At 38.1% G+C, this 23,327-nt stretch overlaps 1 protein-coding gene across 2 annotated transcripts in view; it reads right to left on the bottom strand.

The window, feature by feature from the left end:
- The window catches only part of BBS5 (Bardet-Biedl syndrome 5 protein), a 137,725-nt gene that overhangs the window by 86,012 nt on the left and 28,386 nt on the right, over positions 1–23,327 (bottom strand). For both annotated transcript variants that reach the window (XM_067138999.2, XM_067138998.2), the window contains exons 4-5: positions 17,881–18,008; positions 197–332 (exon numbers count right to left, since the gene is read on the bottom strand). In XM_067138999.2, coding sequence (XP_066995100.2) covers positions 197–332; positions 17,881–18,008 — 264 coding nt within the window. The remainder of the gene's footprint in view (positions 1–196; positions 333–17,880; positions 18,009–23,327) is intronic.

Consider the following 23,327-nt stretch of genomic DNA (forward strand, 5'->3'; position numbering starts at 1 on the left):
TTATGAAATCACGAGATGAACTATCCCTTTTAAAAAATCACTGAGCACCTCCCAAAATAGCAAAAACTTATATGGGCGTGGATGTGTTTAAACAATGAAACATCTTTATGCCATTAAATGCATGTGTATGGGCTGAAAATAACATTTCTCAACAGAGTGGAAGGAGTTAATACTATACTTTCTAGTGGGTACTGACCTGGTCACTTGACACATTCCACACTCCATTTACTGTGGTAAATACTTGTTCCAAGGGAAGAATCTTCAGCTGTTTATTATGAACAATTGCTCCTCTCAGTTTTAGTTCACGGTACATACGAGATGATGCGTATGCCCTGAAAATATTAAAAAAATTCTGACTAATGAATTAGATATCCATCTATCTTATCTTCTGTGAACTCAAGAAGATTGAGAAATCAGTACTTGCTTTCCATTCACAATTTGAGTGGCATTACACAGTACACAGCGAGCTCTCATACAAAACGCAACTCAACCACGCCAACAATAATATCATAACACCAACGCACAGCTACAGATGGGAAAGGAGCTATCACCTTGAGTCTAATGCCACTCGCCACTCAAATTTTATCAATGTCACAGCATAATATGATTCGATTTTAACATGAAACAACATGATTCATCACAGCAGAGCAGTATACATACATTTTATCCTAGTTGTAAGTACACGCCTGGAACTCACTTTTAAATTTCAGAAATTGTTTTAATCTATGCACATACATGATGATAAAAATCTTTTATATAAATAATAGGACAATTTTACAAGCAAATCATATTATTAAAGTTCAAAGCATCATCCAAATGCACAATCTTGACAAAAGACTCAAACAAAGAAGTCAACTGATGAACTGGGTATAAGTTATAGGCGAGAAAGGTGTGATTGCTATTGTGGTTGTGATGCGCTAGCTTTGGCTGCCTGGCTGTTCTTCTTGTAATAGTGCACGCCAGGCAGCCAAAGCTACCGCATCACAACCACAATTGACGCCAGAAAAGTTGGATGGCGCAGCCACGCGGAAGAATGTTGAAGCTGCAACATAGTGACTGGTGAGCTTTATTTACATGGCGAAGCATTCACGTCGTGATGGAAATAGAAAGAAAATTGTCAAATTTGAGGAGGTACTGCTCTGTATACGGTTGCAAATCGTATAAAACGGATGCGAAATCTCTTCACTACTTTCCTGTACAAAAAGTTCAGAGAGAAAGATGGGCTTCCGCGCTGTCAATTGGAAAACGCGTTACGCGATACATGACAGTGTGCAGTCTGCATTCTCGTGAAGACGACTTCTTTCCACAGCGTAGGTACCGGTACTGTTTATTGTACTCATTGATAGTTATTGTCTCTAATTTTTATTCACAAAGATTTAGCTACATCAAAAATACTGATAAAGTTGTAGCCTAATACTTCTGTGCCGCACATAGAATGTAATCCGCTCTTTGTAAACTTCTTCATATGTGTAACAGCAGACAGTAAATTAACTATCTATGTGTGAGTAATATCTTTAACTGGTAGTAATTAAACACTGCATTTAAATTGTCTATAAAATACTTCTTTCAATGAAAGAAAATACGTAGTATTTTGCCACCATAAATTAGCTTTTTTTGCTATTTGTTTTACGTCACACCGACACAGATAGGTCCTATGGCGACGATGGGACAGGAAAGGTCTAGGAATGGGAAGGAAGCAGCCGTGGCCTTAATTAAGGTACAGCCCCAGCATTTGGGAAACCACGGAAAACCATCTTCAGGGCTGCCGACAGTGGGGTTCGAACCCACTATCTCCCGGATGCGAGCTCACAGCTGCACGCTCCTAACCGCACGGCCAACTCGCCCGATCATCATAAATTAGAAGCCATAACCTAATTATTTGGTAGAATTGGACAAACCAAGTATTCTTCAACCCCAAACAGCTATGACTGTAGAGGTTATAGTATTCTTTAAATATAATTTTCAAACTTTGCTCTGCATATTCTGTAGGTAGTTATAATTTTTATACTTATTATTGTCGGTTCTAAGTTCTAACTTTTGTGCTGATGGTAAAAATGGAAGAATATTAAGATTAGGATGTGGGCTGTTCCAACACAAGCCTGCATAAAGCCTAGGATTTATTTGCTTTACAACATTTACTTAGTAGAATTATTATTTTATTTCTTCTCCAAGATTACAGTTTACAAGACAGGTAACTCCGTCACCTGGCTAAGGCTTTGGCATGGACCTACCGTAATCAACAAGAAATTACTCCATAACCTCTAATAGTGGAAAATTATAGCTTAACTAAGGTGCATTAGCGTGTCAGCGGTAACATTTCTCTGACAAACCCGCTTTACATGTACAGTTGCACTTCACATTTTCACTCCCTATGTTCAAGACATTAACTGTGTGGGGTTTTGAATCGATGTGGGATGATTGTAAACACAACGCTACAACACCAGTTTCATCTTCTGTTTCAAACTTTTTACCTACACATATCAAGTAATTACGCTTGAATATTTCTTCCCCTTCCACTAATGGACGCGTGAAATCTCCGACAACTCTCAACAGGTGCGTTCATGACACCAAAGACATTTTGAACGCTTAATAAATCCTACAGACGCACACCCGATCACTGTCGTGTTTATTTCCCGTCACTATCTCGCCGCCATATTGGAAACAGCTGGCCGTAGGCTCCTCCCCCGTTTCGGACGTCAATAGCAATCACACACATCGACATTTGTAGGCCGGAGATGACCCACCTTCCTGCATTTGACACTCACAGAAAAGAAATTACATTCAATACTCCAGCCATATTCAACCACAGCTGCACACATCACCTCAGACAATACATCAGATTTGTTATCAATAATTGATAAGTCAACCATAAACTAATGAATAAGCATAATATACAGCAGAAAGAAGAGCACCACTTACAAAAAAGCATAGACATTCTCCATATCATACTGAAGAAAATCAACGAATGCAAGACCGGAAACTTACTCTAAAAAATTGTTTCCTATTTATTGTAACGGATCTTACATGAATCTGCACATTTTACGATGACATTCTACATGTACTATATATATTTTTAAGTGTTTATGTAACTGTACTTTTAATAATAGTCCATTTATACAATTTTCACATCATATTGAAGAAAATCAACGTACGTTAGACGAAAACTTATTCCAACACAATGTTTCCTATTTATTTATTATAACGGATTTTACTTGAACTGTATATTTTAAGACAACATTTTATATGTATCACATATATTTTTAAAAAAGTGTTTACGTAATTGTACTTTTAATAACAGCCCATTTACATGATTTTAGGCCTAAAAGATTCACCTACACATTTTAGATTGTACATAGTCGAATTTACCCTGAAGTATGCTCAATTAGAAGTAAGATATATCCTATCATTATGACTATTATTATGGACAAGGCAAATCAACTAATTTGATTTATGTGAAGGTAACGGTGTACAGCTGAGGATGACTACATGTAAAGAGTCGAAACCGGTACTGTAGATATTTGTATAAATAAATTTGTATTAATAAGGTGGTACCTTTCTATTTATTTATTTATTCATTCATTTATTTATTTATTTTAATATTATAAATACAAAATAATATTTCAACAATCATTTTTTTTAACTTCGCTCCAGCTCGAAAGTCTAAGGTGTAAGATAGAAGACTTCGTCCAGTGGAGCGTTATCTGGAAAAGTGCCCATAACACTGGCAGCATTTCCTCGCTGGATAGCAATTCCTACCCGCTGTCTCAGGAATTCTGTTGAAGAGGTGTCTCCAGTGATTGCTGTTAGTCGTTTGCCAATATCTGAAATCAGACTTTTAGCTTCTTGACACCACGTCCCCATCGTTTTGACTGCGAATACCATGAAGATGTAGTTGTCCGTTATTGCTCTGTATTTCGCCCTTTTATTGCACACGGCCATTTCTGCAGCAGAACCAGCAGCCTTGCCAGTGTGAGGCAAATGCGATGGTGCTAATGTGTCCACACACGTGGCATCCCACAGGATAGATCTGCCTTTGTTCCACGGGACTAAAGTCAGACCATCAGGGCGTTTTCCGCCTGTGCGGCTAATTCCACTCGGTTCTAGGACAGTAGGGACATCGATAGATGTAAAAGCTCTTTTGATAATGTCATTAATTGAACACTGTCTTGAAAATCGGCCAGCACTCTTAGGGCAACTTAAAGCATGGCGTCCATAAACATCGACTTCCGCTCCACATATGCACTTATGTGACTGGCATAGTTTGCAACCAAGACGTAAGTCGATTGCTATTTTAAACGATATTATCCATAAGCGTGCCAACATTGGGTGATGGAAAAGCCTTAAGCCATGAGCCCGCTTCCTTTTCCTGGATAGCAAGATGTCGTGTTCGATCAGTTTCTGTTGGACATGACAAAATCAAAGAATCAAAAATTCGACGGGTGTTTATCATATCCTAACTTCTTTGTGAATCCAGGGATACTGGAGGACTCAAGTTATTGGTCATGATATTCCAGTGATATCTTGCGTCAACCAGATGGCATATCTCGACATTATCACCGTAATCAGAGAACAGAGACTTGATAAAGTCAGATACTCCATGAGCGGAAGCAAGAAAAGCAGGGATGGAAATATCACTTAATCTACGAATTCCGAGGCCTCCAAATCTTACTGGTAAACACGCCAGAGTCCAGTTATGTTCCTCCAACGGTATATTTAGTAGAGACTCGAGACAACTTCTTGTCAAATCATCAGCCTGAGCAAGGAACGAAGGAAATAACCATAGAGGTGTGGTCCCCAGAAAGTAATTAAATTTTGGAATAAAAATACAGTTCTTTAATAAGAAGTATGCCATGTGAGAATTGCTCGCTTGGAGACCATCATACAGCCTCATTAATTCTGTTAGCTTTTGCTTCGCAATTTCCTCCACGGCCTCGACTGTAAGCGGTGATCCAAGCAAGGATAGACTGGAATTTGTTGTAACGTGAATACCGGGAACAATATCTTGAATTGCAGAAATTGTTGTCTCATCTCTCGCGGAACAGAAGTAGATTTCACATTTATGCGGATTAACTTCCAAACCGATGTTTTTACACTCAGTGATAATTTTCTTTAGATCCATAAGTACGGTATTAGGATCACCGCCGATGGTTCCATCATCCAAATAAAATAGGTTAAGAGGACTGTTCAAGTCTGCGATGACAGGCTGGAGTGCAAGACTAAAAAGTAAAGGTCCTGTTGGATCACCTTGCTGTACCCCAGACTGTGACGGAATAATATGAGACCCGAAATACAGGTTAGAAGGGTATCTATACGCTTGCCAAAGGAAAGCATAAAGTTCAGGAATTCTATCCTTTACTGCATGTAACATGGAGTCTCTATCTATGGTGTTAAATGCATTTCTGAAGTCAATTTTTACTAAGATTTTATTCGATGTAGCATTTAAATGTAGGAAAGTTTGTGCAGAATGGATAATGGTTTCACATCCCTTTGGAATTCCAAAGCCAAGTTGGTGAGGATAGAGATACTGGCTGATGGTCCCTTTTACTGCCATGCAAGATAATTTAGCAACCAGCCTTCTAAAGGTGTTCCCAATTGCAATCGGTCGAACGCCTCCGTCAGGTTTCTGAAGAGCAATTAATACGGCCCCATAAAAGTTTGGGCACAATTCAGAACTGAGTTGCCCTCTTAAAATGAAATTGCATAATTTTGTGATGGATTGCAGAAGTCTTCTCCCGGCATCTCCAGCTGATTTAGAGGTAAGATCTTTGAGGTGTTGAGGACGGATACCGTCAATTCCCGAAGCAGAACCGTTAGGGAACGTCTTTATTCCTTCAAGCACCAATTCCGGTGTCACGCTGAGATAACTGTCACTAAGATCAGAGGGATCGGGAAACGACAATGGGCGTGACGTCGAAGGGTGTTTATCTAACAAGGATTCGAAGGTGGTAAGGGTGCGTTCTGCTATCCCACTTTCTGATGAAAGAATCCTAACTGCTCCCCGAATATCCCCATCTGCTACTTTGTTTTCTATACAACGAACTTTAGAAGGCGCGGTATTCTTTTTGGTCACAGGTTCTGGTAGTTGGAATTCTCATATATTTTCTTTTATTTTAGATACTAGCGAAGTAGCCTTTCCATTAGATTTCTCGGGGACACGAAGAGCAATGTATGCAAAAAGCATTAGATCCTGCCAGCATTCCAAAGAGTTCAGGGAAATACATCTTTCAATCAACTTTGATAGTCTATCCGCAGTTATAGCTCTCACCCCTTTTGGAACTCGTCTTAAAATTCTTATACTGTCTTTACAATTTGATAGTATGGCCTGAAATGACTTACTTGGAGATTCAGCATGAACTGGATCAATAACGTGTATATTGGGTATTGAGGTAGATTGATCTGGGTGAAGTGAAATATCGCGCTTGTGCGTTTGGAGACGGTTCGCATGATGGGCTTTTGGATGAACTCTACTAATGTGTATGTTGACACCATGTGCGGACTGACAGATTTTTTCGCAATGTGGTCATTTAAGACTGGGCATCACGGTATCTGGTTCTCCACCTTGTTTAGGTGTTTGGGACCACACTGCATGACTTCTGGTCAAATGTATGTTGATACCATTTCTAGTAAAGGTCTTCCCACAGAGTTTACAATCAACATGGTCAGCTGTCGCACCAGATGACGTAGATGGTTTCTCTTTGCACGGACTCATTGGGACCAACAGCAGTAGGCCTACATATATGTTATACGTTAAGACTATAATAGATGGTCTTGGGAAAGTAAATTTAATTAGAGTGACCTAATTCTCATTCATAAGTATTGAACTTTGCATAGATATATGCGCAATGAGGACGATCATGTTGCGAAATAAGATGACACTAAGGGATGTGTGAGTGGTTTCCATGCTCGAATGTATCACTTTGAACATATGTCACTCCAACAGGTCATTCGGTAACGAATTCTGGTTAACACACTTCCTACTCTTGAGGTCAACACTCGATATTTAGTTTGACACTTTCATTAATTATGAGTAGGCTAAGACATCAATCAATGTTGCTTGTTGCTTGTCTTGCACTGAATTCTTGAATGTTTTATTATCATTATGCGTGATATTATGTTTTCTGAGATACGCTGAATTCCGGAAGGAATTCCCACAGAACAAGAGAAAGCCTTGGTTGTAGTATGTTTATTTCGATGTCGCCTCGAAGGAGATATTGTTCTGAAATTTCGCTGGCAAATCGTACAATGGAATAGCCTACTCTCGGAGTGCGTACTAGAATGACTTCGAGGACTTGAAGGCGTTCTGAAAATACTTCCACAAATTGTACAATCAAACTGTTTACTCGCTGGATGAATGAAAAGGTGGGCTTTGAGATGACTTCATTGGATGAATGCCTTCCAGCAGATTTTACATAAGTGTAGCCTATCTGCTATGTGAGTTAGCAGATGACACTTCAAATCATATCTTCTGTTAAATATCTTCTCGCAAGTAGCACATGAATGCATTGGCACTGCATCTTTCTTCAGATCGTGAGATGTATCTCCACTGGTGTCACTGTCTCCATCGTGGGCTTCTTCCATCTCATCCTCATTAGAAAATGTTCTATGTTAACCTCCTCTAGACTCAGATCTGCAGCAGTAACCTTCAGCTTCACTTGACTGTGAGGAGCACTTTTCTCCTGCAGACCGCCCCGTTTGAAAGTAAGACTTGCGTCTCGATCAGAATAACGAACTACACTACGTATTCCTTTAACATTACCCGTAATAATCATATACACTTCAAGTCGTATTTTGTGCTGAAAAAGTAGAACGCTCTTATAACAACACTTTCAACCGAGACACTAAAATATAAATTATCTCTTATTATATGTCGAATTGAATATGGAAATATCCTCGCTAAAATCATGGCTCTATTAGTTTGAAGAATAAAGTTAAAAGGTTGTTCTTCTGTATCCGAAGGGCATGATGGCTCACATTTGATGAACAGGGGCTCCTCCATACCTGTTCTTTTCACGAGGGAACCTGAAGAACGACCGCGCATTTTTCTCTACTTCGTAATTACTGCAGCCAAACACAGCAAATACCTTTCCCCTCATGTTGAGAGGAGATATCAAGGAATGACACACACTACTATTTATTTATGTCAACTCACTGAAAACGCATAAATAACACCAAAAACTTCACACAAAAATACACGTGCTCTTATGAGAGAATCAGTACTGTTCTCATCTATAACGATAACGGTCAATACGGAAAATGAAACTGATAAATCAAGAACTGGGTATATGCAAGATACAAACGTTTATGTGCATGAAATGTTTTTATATATATTGTTTTTAGCCATACATACTTATAAATTAGCTTTAAGTTAAGACAGTGGTGTACAAACAAATTTTAAGTTAAAAGTATGTTATTATAGACATATACCTGCAGTGAAACACATAGTGACGCACATGTCAGTTCCCGATTTGAAATGCCCCACTTGGACGTTTTCAAATATTTGTTACCATATGGCATTCCCCAGACAAAGTAATATCAATCATTGCTTGATGTACTATATGTGAGTGTATTGTTCAGCTGAGGATGACCTGAAATGGGGGTCGAAACCGGTACTGTAGTATAATAAGTATAATAAACAAGTATTGATAAGGTGGAAATCCTTTCCTATTTATAATTGTGTCATTCGTCAATACGGATATGAAGATCATAGATTATGACATACCACTTAATCGAGAAGCTCGTCTCCTTTCTCCCAAGTCTTCTCAGCCCAAACTTTGCAACATTTTTGTAATACTACTCTTTTGTCAGAAATCACCCAGAACAAATCGAGCTGCTTTTCTTTGGATTTTTTTCCACTTCTTGAATCAAGTAATCCTGGTGAGGGTCCCATACACTGGAACCATACTCTAGTTGGGGTCTTACAAGAGACTTGTATGCCCTCTCCTTTACATCCTTACTACAACCCCTACGTACCCTTATAACTACATGCAGAGATCTGTACCCATTATTTACAATCCCATGTATTTGATTACCCCAATGAAGATCTTTCCTTACAATGATCCCCAAAAGGAACTTTCACCCCATCAACGCAGTAATTAAAACTGACAGGACTTTTCCTGATGATGATGATGCTTGTTGTTTTAAGGGGCCTATTTGTGAATCATCATACCACTGCCTGCTGTCCATCTCACAACATTATTGAGGTAATTTTGCAGTTCCTCACAATCTGTAACTTATTTATTACTCTATACAGTATAACATCATTCCTCAAAAAGCCTTATCTCTGATTTCAGTTCTTTACTCATATAATTTATATACAGGGTGTACCAAAACTCGACAGCAAAAATTTAGAAATGGATTCTTCACATAGAAAAAAGAAAAAGTTATGACAACATGGGTCCAGAAACGTATGCTTACAGATTTATTCAAGTTTTGTGACACAGATTAATGTTAGTAATAATTTACATGTCCTGCTTGCTGCAAAAAAATTGAGACACTGGTTACAATTGTTACATAAGTAATCATATTGTAAATGAATCTGATGCGAGTCTTAAAATACTTTTGCTCTCGCATATGATATCCAATGATCTTTCACCTTAGCCGTTTCCGATAACACGTCTGTGGTTTTCAGTTTGATTAACATGTCTGGTATCTGTGATTAGTGATTGTGGTTTGCAGTCTCTTATGTAAATAAGTGTGTTAAGTAGCCGTAGCTGCATGTGATTTGGTGCATGGTGTGTGTTTTTGTGGTTAACAGTAACTGTAATTGTGGTTTGCAGGCCGCTCTGAAGTGCTCATATACACGAACGCAGAGCTTGCAAGTATGCATTACATGTATGATTTGGCGGATGGTAATGCATTGAAGGCACGTCGCTTGTATTAGGAACGATACCCAAGGCGCAGACTGCCGAACCACTAGACAACTGAAGGAATCCATCACCGCCTCTGTGAACAAGGGAGTTTCACACATCCACCAGGAACCGGGAGATGGTCAAGCGGTACAACCGTTGAGAAGGAGGAGGAAGTTGTACTCATTGCTGTGGATGAAAGTCCTGGAATCAGCACTAGGAGGTTAGACTTGCAGAGGAATAGGCTGCACATGAAGATCTGGAGACTGCTACGAGAAAACCTCTTATATCCGTACCATCTGCAGTGTGTACAAGCCTTGTCTCCTGTGGATTATCCAGCAAGAGTAACGTTCTGCTGGTGATTCCTACAACAATGTGGCATGATGCCTAAATTCGCAGCTTCTGTGTTGTTCACAGATGAAGTGACATTCACAAGAGATGGAATACAGAATTTCCACAATCAACACGTGTGGAGTGATACAAATCCTCATGCAATTATCCAATCTTCTCATCAACAGAGGTTCTCCATTAACAACTGGGCAGGCATTGTTCGTGATTCCTTGTTGGGATCCTATGTTCTTCCGAATAGGCTTAATGGACAGAACTACACACTTCTTGCGTACTGCATTGCCTGATTACTTGGATTACTTGTATCCCATCGACGAATGTTTCTCATGCATGATGGTGCTCCTGCACCTTTCAGTATGCCTGCCTGCAGGTACCTGAATACCCATTTTCCTGAGCGCTGGATAGGTAGAGGAGGACCGATTGATTGGCCACCACATTCTCCTGACTTGAACCCCCTGAACTTTTACCTGTGGGGACACGTTAAGTCTTTTGTGTATGCGACTCCTGTTCCTGATGAAGCAACTTTACGTGAGTACATTGTGACAACCTGTCAGGCAGTACGCACTACAACAGGCATTTTTGATCGCGTGCTTAACTCCATGCAACGATGAGCAGAGGCTTGTATTCAAGCTGAAGGTTATCACTTTGATTCCTCTGATACATGCTCAAAGTGTTTCAGCTGCCTTTACAGACGTACGGTGTAAATGTACAAAAGTTTGAAAAAATCTGTAAGTATACGTTTCTGGACCCATGTTGTTATAACCTTTTTTTCTTCTCTTTATGTGAGGAATCCATTCCTGAATTTTTGCTGTCGAGTTTTGGTACAACCTGTATATAAGAAAAACATAAAGGTCCAATAATACTAACTTGAGGAATTCCCTTCTCCATGATTATAGGATCAGATGATTCAACTACTTTAATTCACAGAGTTTTATTTTTTCAAAATATGGCCACCAATTCAGTCACTCTTTTATCTAGTCCAATTGCACTCATTTTTGTCAGTAGTGTCCCATGATCTGCCCTATCAAATACCTTAGATAGGTCAATCACAATACAGTCCATTTGACCTCCTGAATCTAAGATATCTGCTACTGTATATCTTACTGGAATCCTACAAGTTGAGCTTCAGTGGAATAACTTTCCTAAATCCGAACTGCCTTCTATCGAACCAGGTATTAGTTTTGCAAACATGTCTAATATAACCAGAAAGAATGCTTTCTAAAGCTTACATGCAACATATGTCAAACTGACTGGCCTGTAAATTTCAGCTTTATTTTGTCACTGTTTCCTACTATAGCAACTTTCCATTAATTTGCCTTCATGCAAACAATAATCAAATAAGCACTTCAGATATGGTACAATATCCAAACCCATTGTCTTTAGTATATCCCCAGAAATCTTATCAATTCCATATTTTTTAAAATTTTGTATCTTACTGTAAATGTCTTTGTTATTGTAGATAAATTTTTATACTAAGTCACCTCCTCTATCTGGACATTATCCCTGTAACAATCTTTACATATTGCTGACAGAATAATTTTGCCTTCTTTAGATCCTCACATACATAGTACCCTTGTTACCCATATATACCCTTACATCTATATATATAAAAAAAGAGTTTTGTCTGTACATTGCTCAGAATTTGAAAATAATGGTATTTCTGTATTGGTCATGTAAATAGTAACAAGGAAATGCACTTTTTACTTTTCCGTAATTTCTGTCTGTCTGTATGTACAAGCAACACGAGAAAACGGCTGAAGAGAATTTAATGAAAATCGGTATGTGAAGTCGGGGGATGAGCCACTACAATCTAGGCTATAAATTATTTTACTCACGCTGAGTGAAATTGTAGTTTAGGGGAAGGCCTAAAATGGAATTCTCAAATATTTATATTAGTAGTGGTCCTATCGATTAATACTACATAACTAAAGTTATATAGAATTAAATTTCCAATCATTTATGTCATACATTGTTACCGTACCAGCTATAATAACACAGATATTCATGAATTTGTATTTTTGTTGCTAAGTCCATATCAACGCCGAACCACGAGAAAATAGGTCAACAGAATTTAATGAAAGTCGGTATATAGAGTCGGGGCATAAGAAACTACAGTCTAAGTTATAAACAATTTTATTCGCCCTGTATGAAATTGTAGTTTAGGGGAAGGCGCCTAAAATTTAATTTTTAAATACTTATGTATTGGTCCTATCGAAAAGTACTACATAACAAAAGTTATAGAGAACACAATTTCCGACCATTTATGTATTATTCAATTTGACCATATCGACTATGATAAGAGTGGTATTTCAGAGTCGGAAGAAAACTAAATGTGAAGGCCTACAATACTGAAAGCGCATAACATTGATCAACAATAACATTACATTGACTATTGTTTGTGGTGATGTTCTTTGTCTCTTATGCTGCCGCTCAACTCCGATAGATGGGATTACTACTGCGTACCGAGTATAACAGCCTGACTGAATGTTGGCAGGAAATAGCTGGGGTAGAAAACTTTCTTCTTTAGCCTGTCATTCCTCTGGTTCATACATTTTCTGATACCGTACTGCTGGTACGTAACACACTGGTTCATCATAGTATCCCAGCTATTCGATCTCCACTCTGACGCGCTGTTTTGAATGAGCAGTGTGCACTTTTAAGGCAGAGGCTCACTTAGTAGTAGTAGTAGTATGACGACCTGGTCTAGAATTACAATTTAGGCATATTCCAAATTATAGCACCACAATTCACTAAATAACTCAAAATTCAACCCTGAAAAGAGCCGTTTCTTAAAAAGAGCTTCTTCTTCTTCTTCACTTTTACTAAATTCTACATTCATTTTATTCAAAATTAGCAGTGACGAGGGAAAAAATTGCCTCCAAGTCAGATAGATTTTTCCACCACCGGTGCAGTGAATTGAGATTTTCTGACTCATCGGGTACTCTTAGGAAACAGATTAGGAAAAGGGCATAAATTTTGCCCTGGGACTCTCCACTATTTTACCCCCTCTCCAAAAAAAAACCTAAGTGTTTACGGATCACGGCTGGCTGCGGCCTGGTAATTCCAGCTCTGGAACTTTGGACTGTTAGATCGGTAACGTAGTACTGGCATAGATATCAAGGATAATTAAATAAAAAACCACCTATTCAATACTTTCCACGTTTAATGTGGTTATTATCTACATGATTTTATGTAGACTTATTTGGTCAGGTACATGTTTCACCCATTATTTTGGGCATCTTCAGCCTGTAAACAACCTTTAGGTCAAGGTTTGGGACCTTTTAAACCAATATAAACATACTAATATATACACTATATACAACATATACATTATATACAATATATACAAACATAAGTCAATACAGTAAAGTTTTTTGGTCCTAATCTATCTAATATGGAAAATGTCCAAAACTAAAATGGATCTTCTTTTCGGTGAAGAGGATTGCATATCGGGGTTTATGTGACCCCTATATCATATTAAGTACTTGACGTATCGTGTCTGGTGACAGGATGTGTCGTCAACAATAAGTGGAGATTTGAACTGATTGTAGGTTGGTCAAGATTGAAAATATAAATTTAAATTGAATGTGTTTTAACTTGGCAGTTCTGGTTAACTTAAAATGTTCAAAACTAAGAATAAAATGAAACGGATCTTCTTTTTTCTTGAGAAGGGGTGATATTAAAACTGGAGCTTGTTTGACCCACGATTTTCATTTTCATGTTCTTGACGTAACTAATATTTAAATGTGTTGTCGTGCACAAGTGGAGATTCAAAAGCCGATTGTTGTAGGTAGACTGGTCAAAAACGTTGTGAATGAAACTGTTAGCGTCTTGACTTTGGGTCTCATGTAACGTCAAGGAACTGACAAGAGTACAATATTTAGCTGTTTCATAGTTTTAGGCTGCTGCTTAATTGGGAAGAGACATCCTAGACACTTGATACAGTCTTGTGTGAAAATTGTTCCCGTTGATGTGTTGCTTGGTCTTTGGGAGGGATCTTAAGAATATTTGTTCAGTTAATACTAGATGGATCTGTCTGTTCCGGCAGCGCCTGTCTTGTCACCAAAGACCAAGCAACACATCAACGGGAACAATTTTCACACAAGACTGTATCAAGTGTCTAGGATGTCTCTTCCCAATTAAGCAGCAGCCTAAAACTATGAAACAGCTAAATATTGTACTCTTGTCAGTTCCTTGACGTTACATGAGACCCAAAGTCAAGACGCTAACAGTTTCATTCACAACGTTTTTGACCAGTCTACCTACAACAATCGGCTTTTGAATCTCCACTTGTGCACGACAACACATTTAAATATTAGTTACGTCAAGAACATGAAAATGAAAATCGTGGGTCAAACAAGCTCCAGTTTTAATATCACCCCTTCTCAAGAAAAAAGAAGATCCGTTTCATTTTATTCTTAGTTTTGAACATTTTAAGTTAACCAGAACTGCCAAGTTAAAACACATTCAATTTAAATTTATATTTTCAATCTTGACCAACCTACAATCAGTTCAAATCTCCACTTATTGTTGACGACACATCCTGTCACCAGACACGATACGTCAAGTACTTAATATGATATAGGGGTCACATAAACCCCGATATGCAATCCTCTTCACCGAAAAGAAGATCCATTTTAGTTTTGGACATTTTCCATATTAGATAGATTAGGACCAAAAAACTTTACTGTATTGACTTATGTTTGTATATATTGTATATAATGTATATGTTGTATATAGTGTATATATTAGTATGTTTATATTGGTTTAAAAGGTCCCAAACCTTGACCTAAAGGTTGTTTACAGGCTGAAGATGCCCAAAATAATGGGTGAAACATGTACCTGACCAAATAAGTCTACATAAAATCATGTAGATAATAACCACATTAAACGTGGAAAGTATTGAATAGGTGGTTTTTTATTTAATTATCCTTGATATCTATGCCTAACGTCATCTTCAATACGGAACAATAATGAGAGTTGTTACTTGTAACGTAGTACTGTTCGTTAAAATTGAGAAAATGTGTGGTTTTTCATTTGATCGAGCATTTCCTGTGAAATCATTGCTTTTACTCGCACCATTCCTACTGACATCATCGTAATGACCTATGCTCATTTCAGTTAGAAAAACCACTAAGACGATCTTTTTGAGGATGTAAAAAGGCAGGTGGAGAGTGAGTGTCTGCCATTAAAAGGTAATTCCCCAACATGACTGTGACTGATGGTAGGCAAGCGGGCCTACCTTTACAATGAAAATTCCCTAACACAGTCTTCATATGAGAAAATATGTTTGGTGATTTTTCCGTCACGTTTCCAGGGTAACGTTAAGAGCTATGCAATTTAATACAGTCTTGCTCACAACGTGTACTCTACCTAACCTACAATTCTGTATACAATATACAATTCCGTAGCGAAGCACGGGTACATCAGCTAGTTTTTCACTAAAATGTGTGTGACTGCCAATTATGCTAACTCTATTTCTTTCCAACCTCCACCTCCATCTTAGTCTCTTTACTTCTCTCTTATAATACAGTGGATCTTTACAATTCCTTACCATGTTTAGGGGTACATACTTGTTTTCAGATTCCTCAACAATTGCTTTAAATCCATCCCAGAGTCTGTTTACATGTTTATTTACAGTTTTCCACCGATCATAATTGTTATCCTTACCTGACTTCTTTGCTAGATTCAATTTTCTAGGAAGTTCCTTCAATTTCTCCTGACTTCACAACCATTTCTAAAAATATTTCTTTCCAACCTGCACCTCCTTCTTAGTCTCTTTACTTCCCTCTTATAATATAGTGGGTCTTTACAATTCCTTACCATGTTTAAAGGTACATACCTGTTTTCAGAATCCTCAACAATTGCTTTAAACCCATCCCAGAGTCCGTTTACATTTTTATTTACCGTTTTCCACCGATCATAATTGTTTTTTAAAAACTCCCTCATGCCTGTCTTATCAGCCATACGGTATTGCCTAATAGTCCTACTTTTACGGCCTTCTTTTCTGTCACATTTATTTTTAACTACAAAAACAGCTTCTTGATCACTAATACCATCTATTAGTTCAGTTTCTCTATAGTGCTCATCTGGTTTTACCAGCACTACATCCAGAATATTCTTCCTTCTAGTTGGTTCCATTGCTTTCTGATTGAGCTCTCCCTCCCAGATTTGCCATTTGTTGGTCATGCTTCCTATCGTTCTCATTACCTTCCCAATTGACATTTGGTAAATGGAGATCACCCACTACAATCATGTACTTTTACGTACATTGCCAACATTTTTACTTAAAAACCTGAATCTGAAATATTTGTCCCGAATGAGTAAATTTATAATACCAATATAAATGGTCCGTTACTGGACATTATAAATTTTCCAGCTAACTCATTCCCGGTTGCCAGCGTTTTGCCCTCGTGTGCTGGGCTCATCAGTTGGTACCTAGCACACCTACCAAGACGCTGGCTAGTGCATACAGTGGAGGCCACTGCGTACGCTACTTGGAGCCACCGGCAGTGCCAGTGCACTATGAGAGACTTTGTCTCTTTACCAAAAATTGATGCCTGCTTGGCTATCAGATGATATAGATGTTGATTCCCATAGGGAATCTGAAATATTTGTCCCGAATGAGTAAATTTATAATACCAATATATATGGTCCATTACTGGACATTATAAATTTTCCAGCTAACTCATTCCTGGTTGCCAGTATTTCGCCCTCGTGTGCTAGGTTGGGCTCATCAGTTGGTGCCTAGCATACCTACCAAGACGCTGGCTAGTGCATACCGTGGAGGCCACTGCGTAGGCTACTTGGAGCCACCGGCAGTGCCAATGCACTATGAGAGACTTTGTCTCTTTACCAAAGATTGATGCCTGCTTGGCTATCAGGTGATATAGATGTGGCCCCCACGGTCTGCACTAGCCAGCGTCTTGGTAGGTACCAACTGATGAGCCCAACCTAGCACGCGAGGGCGAAACGCTGGCAACCAGGAATGAGTTAGCTGGAAAATTTATAATGTCCAGTAACGGACCATTTATATTGGTATTATAATTCCTACCTCCCCAAGTAGAGTATGAGGTCCATTGGAATATTATCCTTTACTTCGCATTTAAGAAAATACAGTAAAAAAAAGAGCCATTGGGTTGATCAAAATATTCAAACAGTACACATCTCCTCTCCTAACTATTGCAAAATTTTATTCAGAATGATTCTTCAGCATTTAACCTTCATAGCACTTCAAATTGGCACCCACCATCAATTCTAAACTGAGGTTAACACCACTAGCTTCATACAACAGGCGTCTAAAAAAACATTCTGATTTAATTCAGAATTGTTAATAGATTTCTGCTTCAATTTAGAACGTAAATTATTTTAATGAGCAGTTAGCAGGCATTTTTACTTTATATTTTTTTTTTTTCAAACACTTTTTAGCTTTATTTATTTTAAAATTCTACTGAAGACTACAAGTGACTTTGCAAGAGAAAATGTACAAAAGTATTTTTAGTCTCAAATAATAAGGAAATCAGTCAGCTTGTTTCTGTTAAAAATAATTTAGCAGAACAAAAAGGGCTGAAAGAAATATGTATTTTATGAATGAAAAAAATATACAGATTTGGCTAGATTAACAAGAGCTGCAATAACTTCCATATAGTCAACTCAATAATAATTTGATACCTGACTGGCTACTCACTTGTGAACTCCCATTATGGAAGTAAGATGTCTCGAGTTTCCCAGAATGAGATTGGTAAATATGAATTCGAATCTTGTATTGTTTGCTTTGGTAAGAATATGGAGTGCCTCAGTTGTCCCACGTAGTTTCTGACATAACAGAAGAAATACTGGTTAAGAATGACTGACAGTAGGCCTACATACACACTCATTCTCTCCTGTGTTTCCCATAGCACTCTCTCTCTAGTTAAGACAAATTTGTATACCATATAAATGTAGTTGGGGTAAGTTACTTCATTTGGACCAGTAATATGAGATATGCTCAGCAAATAATGCCAAAATATCTTCATCTATATTTCAATTTTATTATCAGTTATTAAAATCAGTATATTTTTAGGTGAAGTAATACGTTGGTATACATGTATGCAGCACTTTGGGAGTGGCGACCCCATCGTACTACTAGTCTATATATGATTCATTCATTACATCCCTGACTCGGTCAATGACTAGAAACAGGTTGTAGTTTGTCATTCATTTTCATTTCACATATATGCAGCTCTGCAGCAGCTGCCTGGCTTCTGAAACCACGCATTTTGGCATATAAGCAAACATATACCATAGCATGAAAAATCTCCTTGGTATCATGAAAAGTTCTTGGGCTACAAGAAAACAATTTATTATAGGAGGATTCTGACTGATTAAAAGCAATGATTCTCAGTTAAATGTAACAAAGGCTTTTCAGTCTGTCAAAAACACAGCAAATACAATGTAAATTAAAACACTATAAACATATCTGTAAAACACACACTAACATACAAAGAATGACATGTTTCGTTCTACAAGAACATCCTCAGATTCTATCAAATCACTTAAAAACAAGCTTATATATGTACAGTATTGTTTACGTAGCATAAACTTGTCAATGATAGAGAGATTAGTGATAACATGAAAACGTAATGACAAAAATAAAATATATACACAATTATTAATATAATGAAAAACTTACGTACTTATCTAGACTGCTGATGTTAAGTCCGTTGTCACCAAACACTATTTCAGGACTGTTCTGTTTTCATGTTATCACTAATCTCTCTATCATTGACAAGTTTACGCTACGTAAACAATACTGTACATATATAAGCTTGTTTTTAAGTGATTTGATAGAATCTGAGGATGTTCTTGTAGAACGAAACATGTCATTCTTTGTATGTTAGTGTGTGTTTTACAGATATGTTTATATTGTTTTAATTTACATTGTATTTGCTGTGTGTTTGACAGACTGAAAAGCCTTTGTTACATTTAACTAAGTCAACACTGGAAAACATGGCTTCATTTTTAACATGCTTCTCAGTGTCACCTTATTTGCAATGTGAAGGTGATCAAACTTGTATTTTACTACAGGTAAATAAAAAATTGAGAGCTAAAATAACAGATGTTATTAAACACAGATTAACAGGTTTGTCTAGTCAAGTGGACATCATCAGATACCTCAAATCACAATGACTTGTTTTTAAGTCAGAGGCGAATGACTTATATGTTAGGCCTATTAAAATAACAATCATGATCATAAAAATAAAGTCCAGCTCCATGGCTGGCTGGTTAGCATGCTGGCCTTTGGTTCAAGGGGTCCTGGTTTCGATTCCCAGACGGCTCAGGGGCTTGGTGTGGGTGCCGTCTTCATCATTAGAATTCATCATAGGTAGGGCACCATCCTCACAGACGTGCAGATCTCGACTCTACAGTGTCAACTCGAAAGACCTGCACCAGGCCTCTTTGGAGGCCATGCATCATATTATTATCAAAATAAACAGAATACCTACATCGGAAAATATACGCAAATGGAAATGTATGCGATGTGGATGCTACAAGCACATCAAAAATATACAATATTTTTTTATTTTGCCTGGTTTTATTTCCAGCTCTGCCATGGAGGATTTAAATTCTGGTAAGAAAGGTGGAAAGATATGCACTCATTCTCAAGAAGACAGTTTAAGAGAGAAGTAGGTTCAAGTCACACTTTCAGTCATTCTACAAATGGATTTTCATGGCTATCCACTTTAATTTCAGGTGAATGCAGTGATACTATTTCACATGTAGACAATGTACAAAGTATATGGGGCTGGTGGTCACAACAACCCAAGTAGAGAAAGACATGAGGCTATGAGAAAAATTGTAACGAAATAGCTTGGATGTAGGAAGTCAATAATGAAAAGTGATAACTTGCACTGAGGAAAAACCAGATTTTAGAAATTAAAATACTGGTAATTATTTTCTAATTTGCATGTTGATTACAATTTCAATCAACTTCAGAGAGCTAAACGACTGAAAACATTCAAATCTTTGAACCTATTACCCATACTGTGTTAACAGTTACACGGTATATGATTTTTTTATTAATATTATGGTTATCGGAGATAACATGGTTAATGTGAAAATGCAATTCAGGCAAAAATGATGGAAGGACCTGTGTTCACAGATGGCAAGGGGAGATGTGTCTGCAAGCGTCAGGCATAACTAGAAGCATGATTTTTTTGCATTAACGATAAATGCGACAAAAATTTCCTGAAACAATTTTCAGATATCTTAACAAATCATATAATTCTGGTTATGAAAAGGGTGATTTTACTTTTGCAAATTATGGCGATAAGGTTGATTTAAAGCAAAATTGCAAAAATAATGAGCACGAAGCTGTATTCCAATGTTTTGTGTGTGAAGAGAAACCAAAGACAAAATAAGGATTTCTCAATTTGATAGTAATATCTGTTCATTTTAATATTCTAGGAAAACCTGGAATTGCATGACCATATTGTACCGGTAACGGCGGTACAGACTAAGTCCCCGTTATGAAAATCTTAAACTTACGTGTTATGCTCCGGACCGCTTACGAAGAACTGACTAGGCAGCGAGCAACAGCTGCGCGCGTGTGACGTAGTGAGCGGGTGACGTCACAGCATGCCTCGCTGCACTACAAAGCCTGGATTGATGTAGAATGTTCTACGAGTTTCGGATCAAATATAAATACGTGCTGCTTCGCTCAGCAGATCGGTGAGTGTGAGTGTGTTGCAGCATGTTATAGTGAGCAGCAGTGCGCTGCAGAATGTGATACCAGTTTGTGGCCGGGATTTCTATAAGCACACTAGACTGTAGTATTCGCACCGTCAGTTCGCGGGTGCGGTAATCGAGCGTGAAGCCGCTGCTAAGTTTCAAGTTCGTGGACTTTAATATAGTCACGTTGAAAGTGGACTTATTCAGATTTCCTTATATTGTGACAACCTTTTACTCCGATAGGACGTGAGGTGAATTGTGTATCGTCTGGACATTATTTATTGATTGTTACTCTATACGAGTGTCCAAGACCCGCAAACATTTTCGAGTGTTCGAAATTGAAATTTTATGGACTTGAATCTGATTGCTCCTTGCCGAGGACTCGATACTTTAAGTTATAAACTGTGTTTAATCCAAATTTAATTTACCAATCCGTAAACTGTGGTCATGAACTGTGAACTGTGCAGGTGTGAACAGCGCATCTCTATTTTAATGAACAGTGCATTTCCATTCTAATGAACAGTGTACATTTAGTTTACGAACAGTCAAAACCAAGGACTGTCAGTACTCAGTTAATTTCGCCTTTTGGTTTCAACACGTGAACGAGTTTGATTCACGAGCGGAACATCTTTATTTCATTTAAATTGAACAGTGCTTCAATGAACTTACTTCACGTTGTAATAGGTGCAACAAACTTTCAGTAACTTTAAATCAGTTCCGAGTGGACTTTATTTTGTGAATGTTTCTTTCACTTGACACGTGATAAAGTTAAGTGACATTTCACCGAGACATTTGTGTTTGGACTTTGTCAAAAGCATTTATAAACACTCTATCATCTGTGCAGAAGCAGCCTTTGCACTAACTCGCCCCAGAGCTGAACGATGTTCATTCATGTTCACCATTTACAAGGACTACCTCGACGCCATGGATCTTCAAAGCACCGAATAGATCTTCTAGAACTTCCATCAGGGGACGGATGGTGGTTCGCTGCTATGGAAAATGGAGCTGCCGGAATCCAAGGACATCGCCAGCCATAGGACGAGGAACTTTTTCGACTGTATACGCTGTACAGAGGTGATATTGATCTCAATTTTTTAATAAACTCTGAAACAAAGTTTTTAAGATTTCTTTTAAACAAACCCTCTCCCTCTGTATGCACTTCAGCGACTGGTACACGCCCTGCGTCTTATCTCTACCGAAGTACCAAATTTACTGTTACAATATTGTACCAGGAACTGCCAGCAGTCTGGAACATAATTTATTTCAGCGTGAGGTACTGCGAAGTAAACAAAGTCACAGCTGGAACTTTCGAGAGAGAGCAAGTAACTATGTCACGAGCTTCACGCAAGGAAGTGACATTACTATGATGCGCCGATCACGTGTACAGCGCGTCATTGCATGGAAAGGAATGGTATAAAAGGACAGGGATTCGCCAAGTAAGTCAGTTCATAACTCGCAGCTGAAGGAACAACACGATGTTGTACGCGAGTGACTACGCCGAGATTCGAACATAGCCGCTACGAGTGAGGTTCGCCGGTAAGAACTCTGCTGTAATTGTCGTCAAAAGACTTGTATTCAAAGTGCTACTTTTTGTTGTTGCTATTTTTTTTTTTTTTTTTTTTTTGCTTAACGTCGCACCGACACAGATATGTCTTATGGCGACGATGGGATAGGAAAGGTCTAGGAAGTGGAAGGAAACGGCCGTGGCCTTAATTGAGGTACAGCCCCGGCATTTGCCTGGTGTGAAAATGGGAAACCACGGAAAACCATCTTCAGGGCTGCCGACAGTGGGGCTCGAACCCACTATCTCCCGATTACTGGATACTGGCCGCACTTAAGCGACTGCAGCTAGCGAGCTCGGTAGTGCTACTTTTGGAGTTACAAATTTTTCGAAAATTAAAATACGAACTTAGTTTTCACGAACTACTAGGACTATTTCGAGAATGTGTGACAGTAACTTAAACTGTGGTATAATGTATTTAAACTTCAACTCAGTCGAAAGCGAGTGTGTAGAACTTGTACTCACACCAGATTTATCTTTAGCTTGGAACATTTGTAATTTAAAAGCGGGTGCATATTAACGCAATTTTCCAGTGAAATACATAAATACTTAGTCTTTTAAAGCAAGTAACGCAATGAAAGTGTTTAAAGATTGGTATTTAATACAAGTGTGATTAACTCTAAACAGCATTAAAGCATTCGTCTCGGGTGAACAAGACACTGCCGCATTAGACGACTTCCTCAAAACACTGTAGCTGTTTGAACATACAAACATGCATGTGTTTAGAACACTTCTACTGTTGTAAATATACCTTTTCTTCGTGTCTCATACCAATGATTATATTAGAACTGTGTTTTTCCTCTGAACAGTTATTCCGATAAATGAGCTTTCGTAATTTTGCTGCTAGTGTTAAGAACAGTGAA

Source organism: Anabrus simplex, chromosome 2 (genome assembly GCF_040414725.1).
Source record: "Anabrus simplex isolate iqAnaSimp1 chromosome 2, ASM4041472v1, whole genome shotgun sequence".
Classification (NCBI taxonomy): Eukaryota; Metazoa; Arthropoda; class Insecta; order Orthoptera; family Tettigoniidae; genus Anabrus; species Anabrus simplex.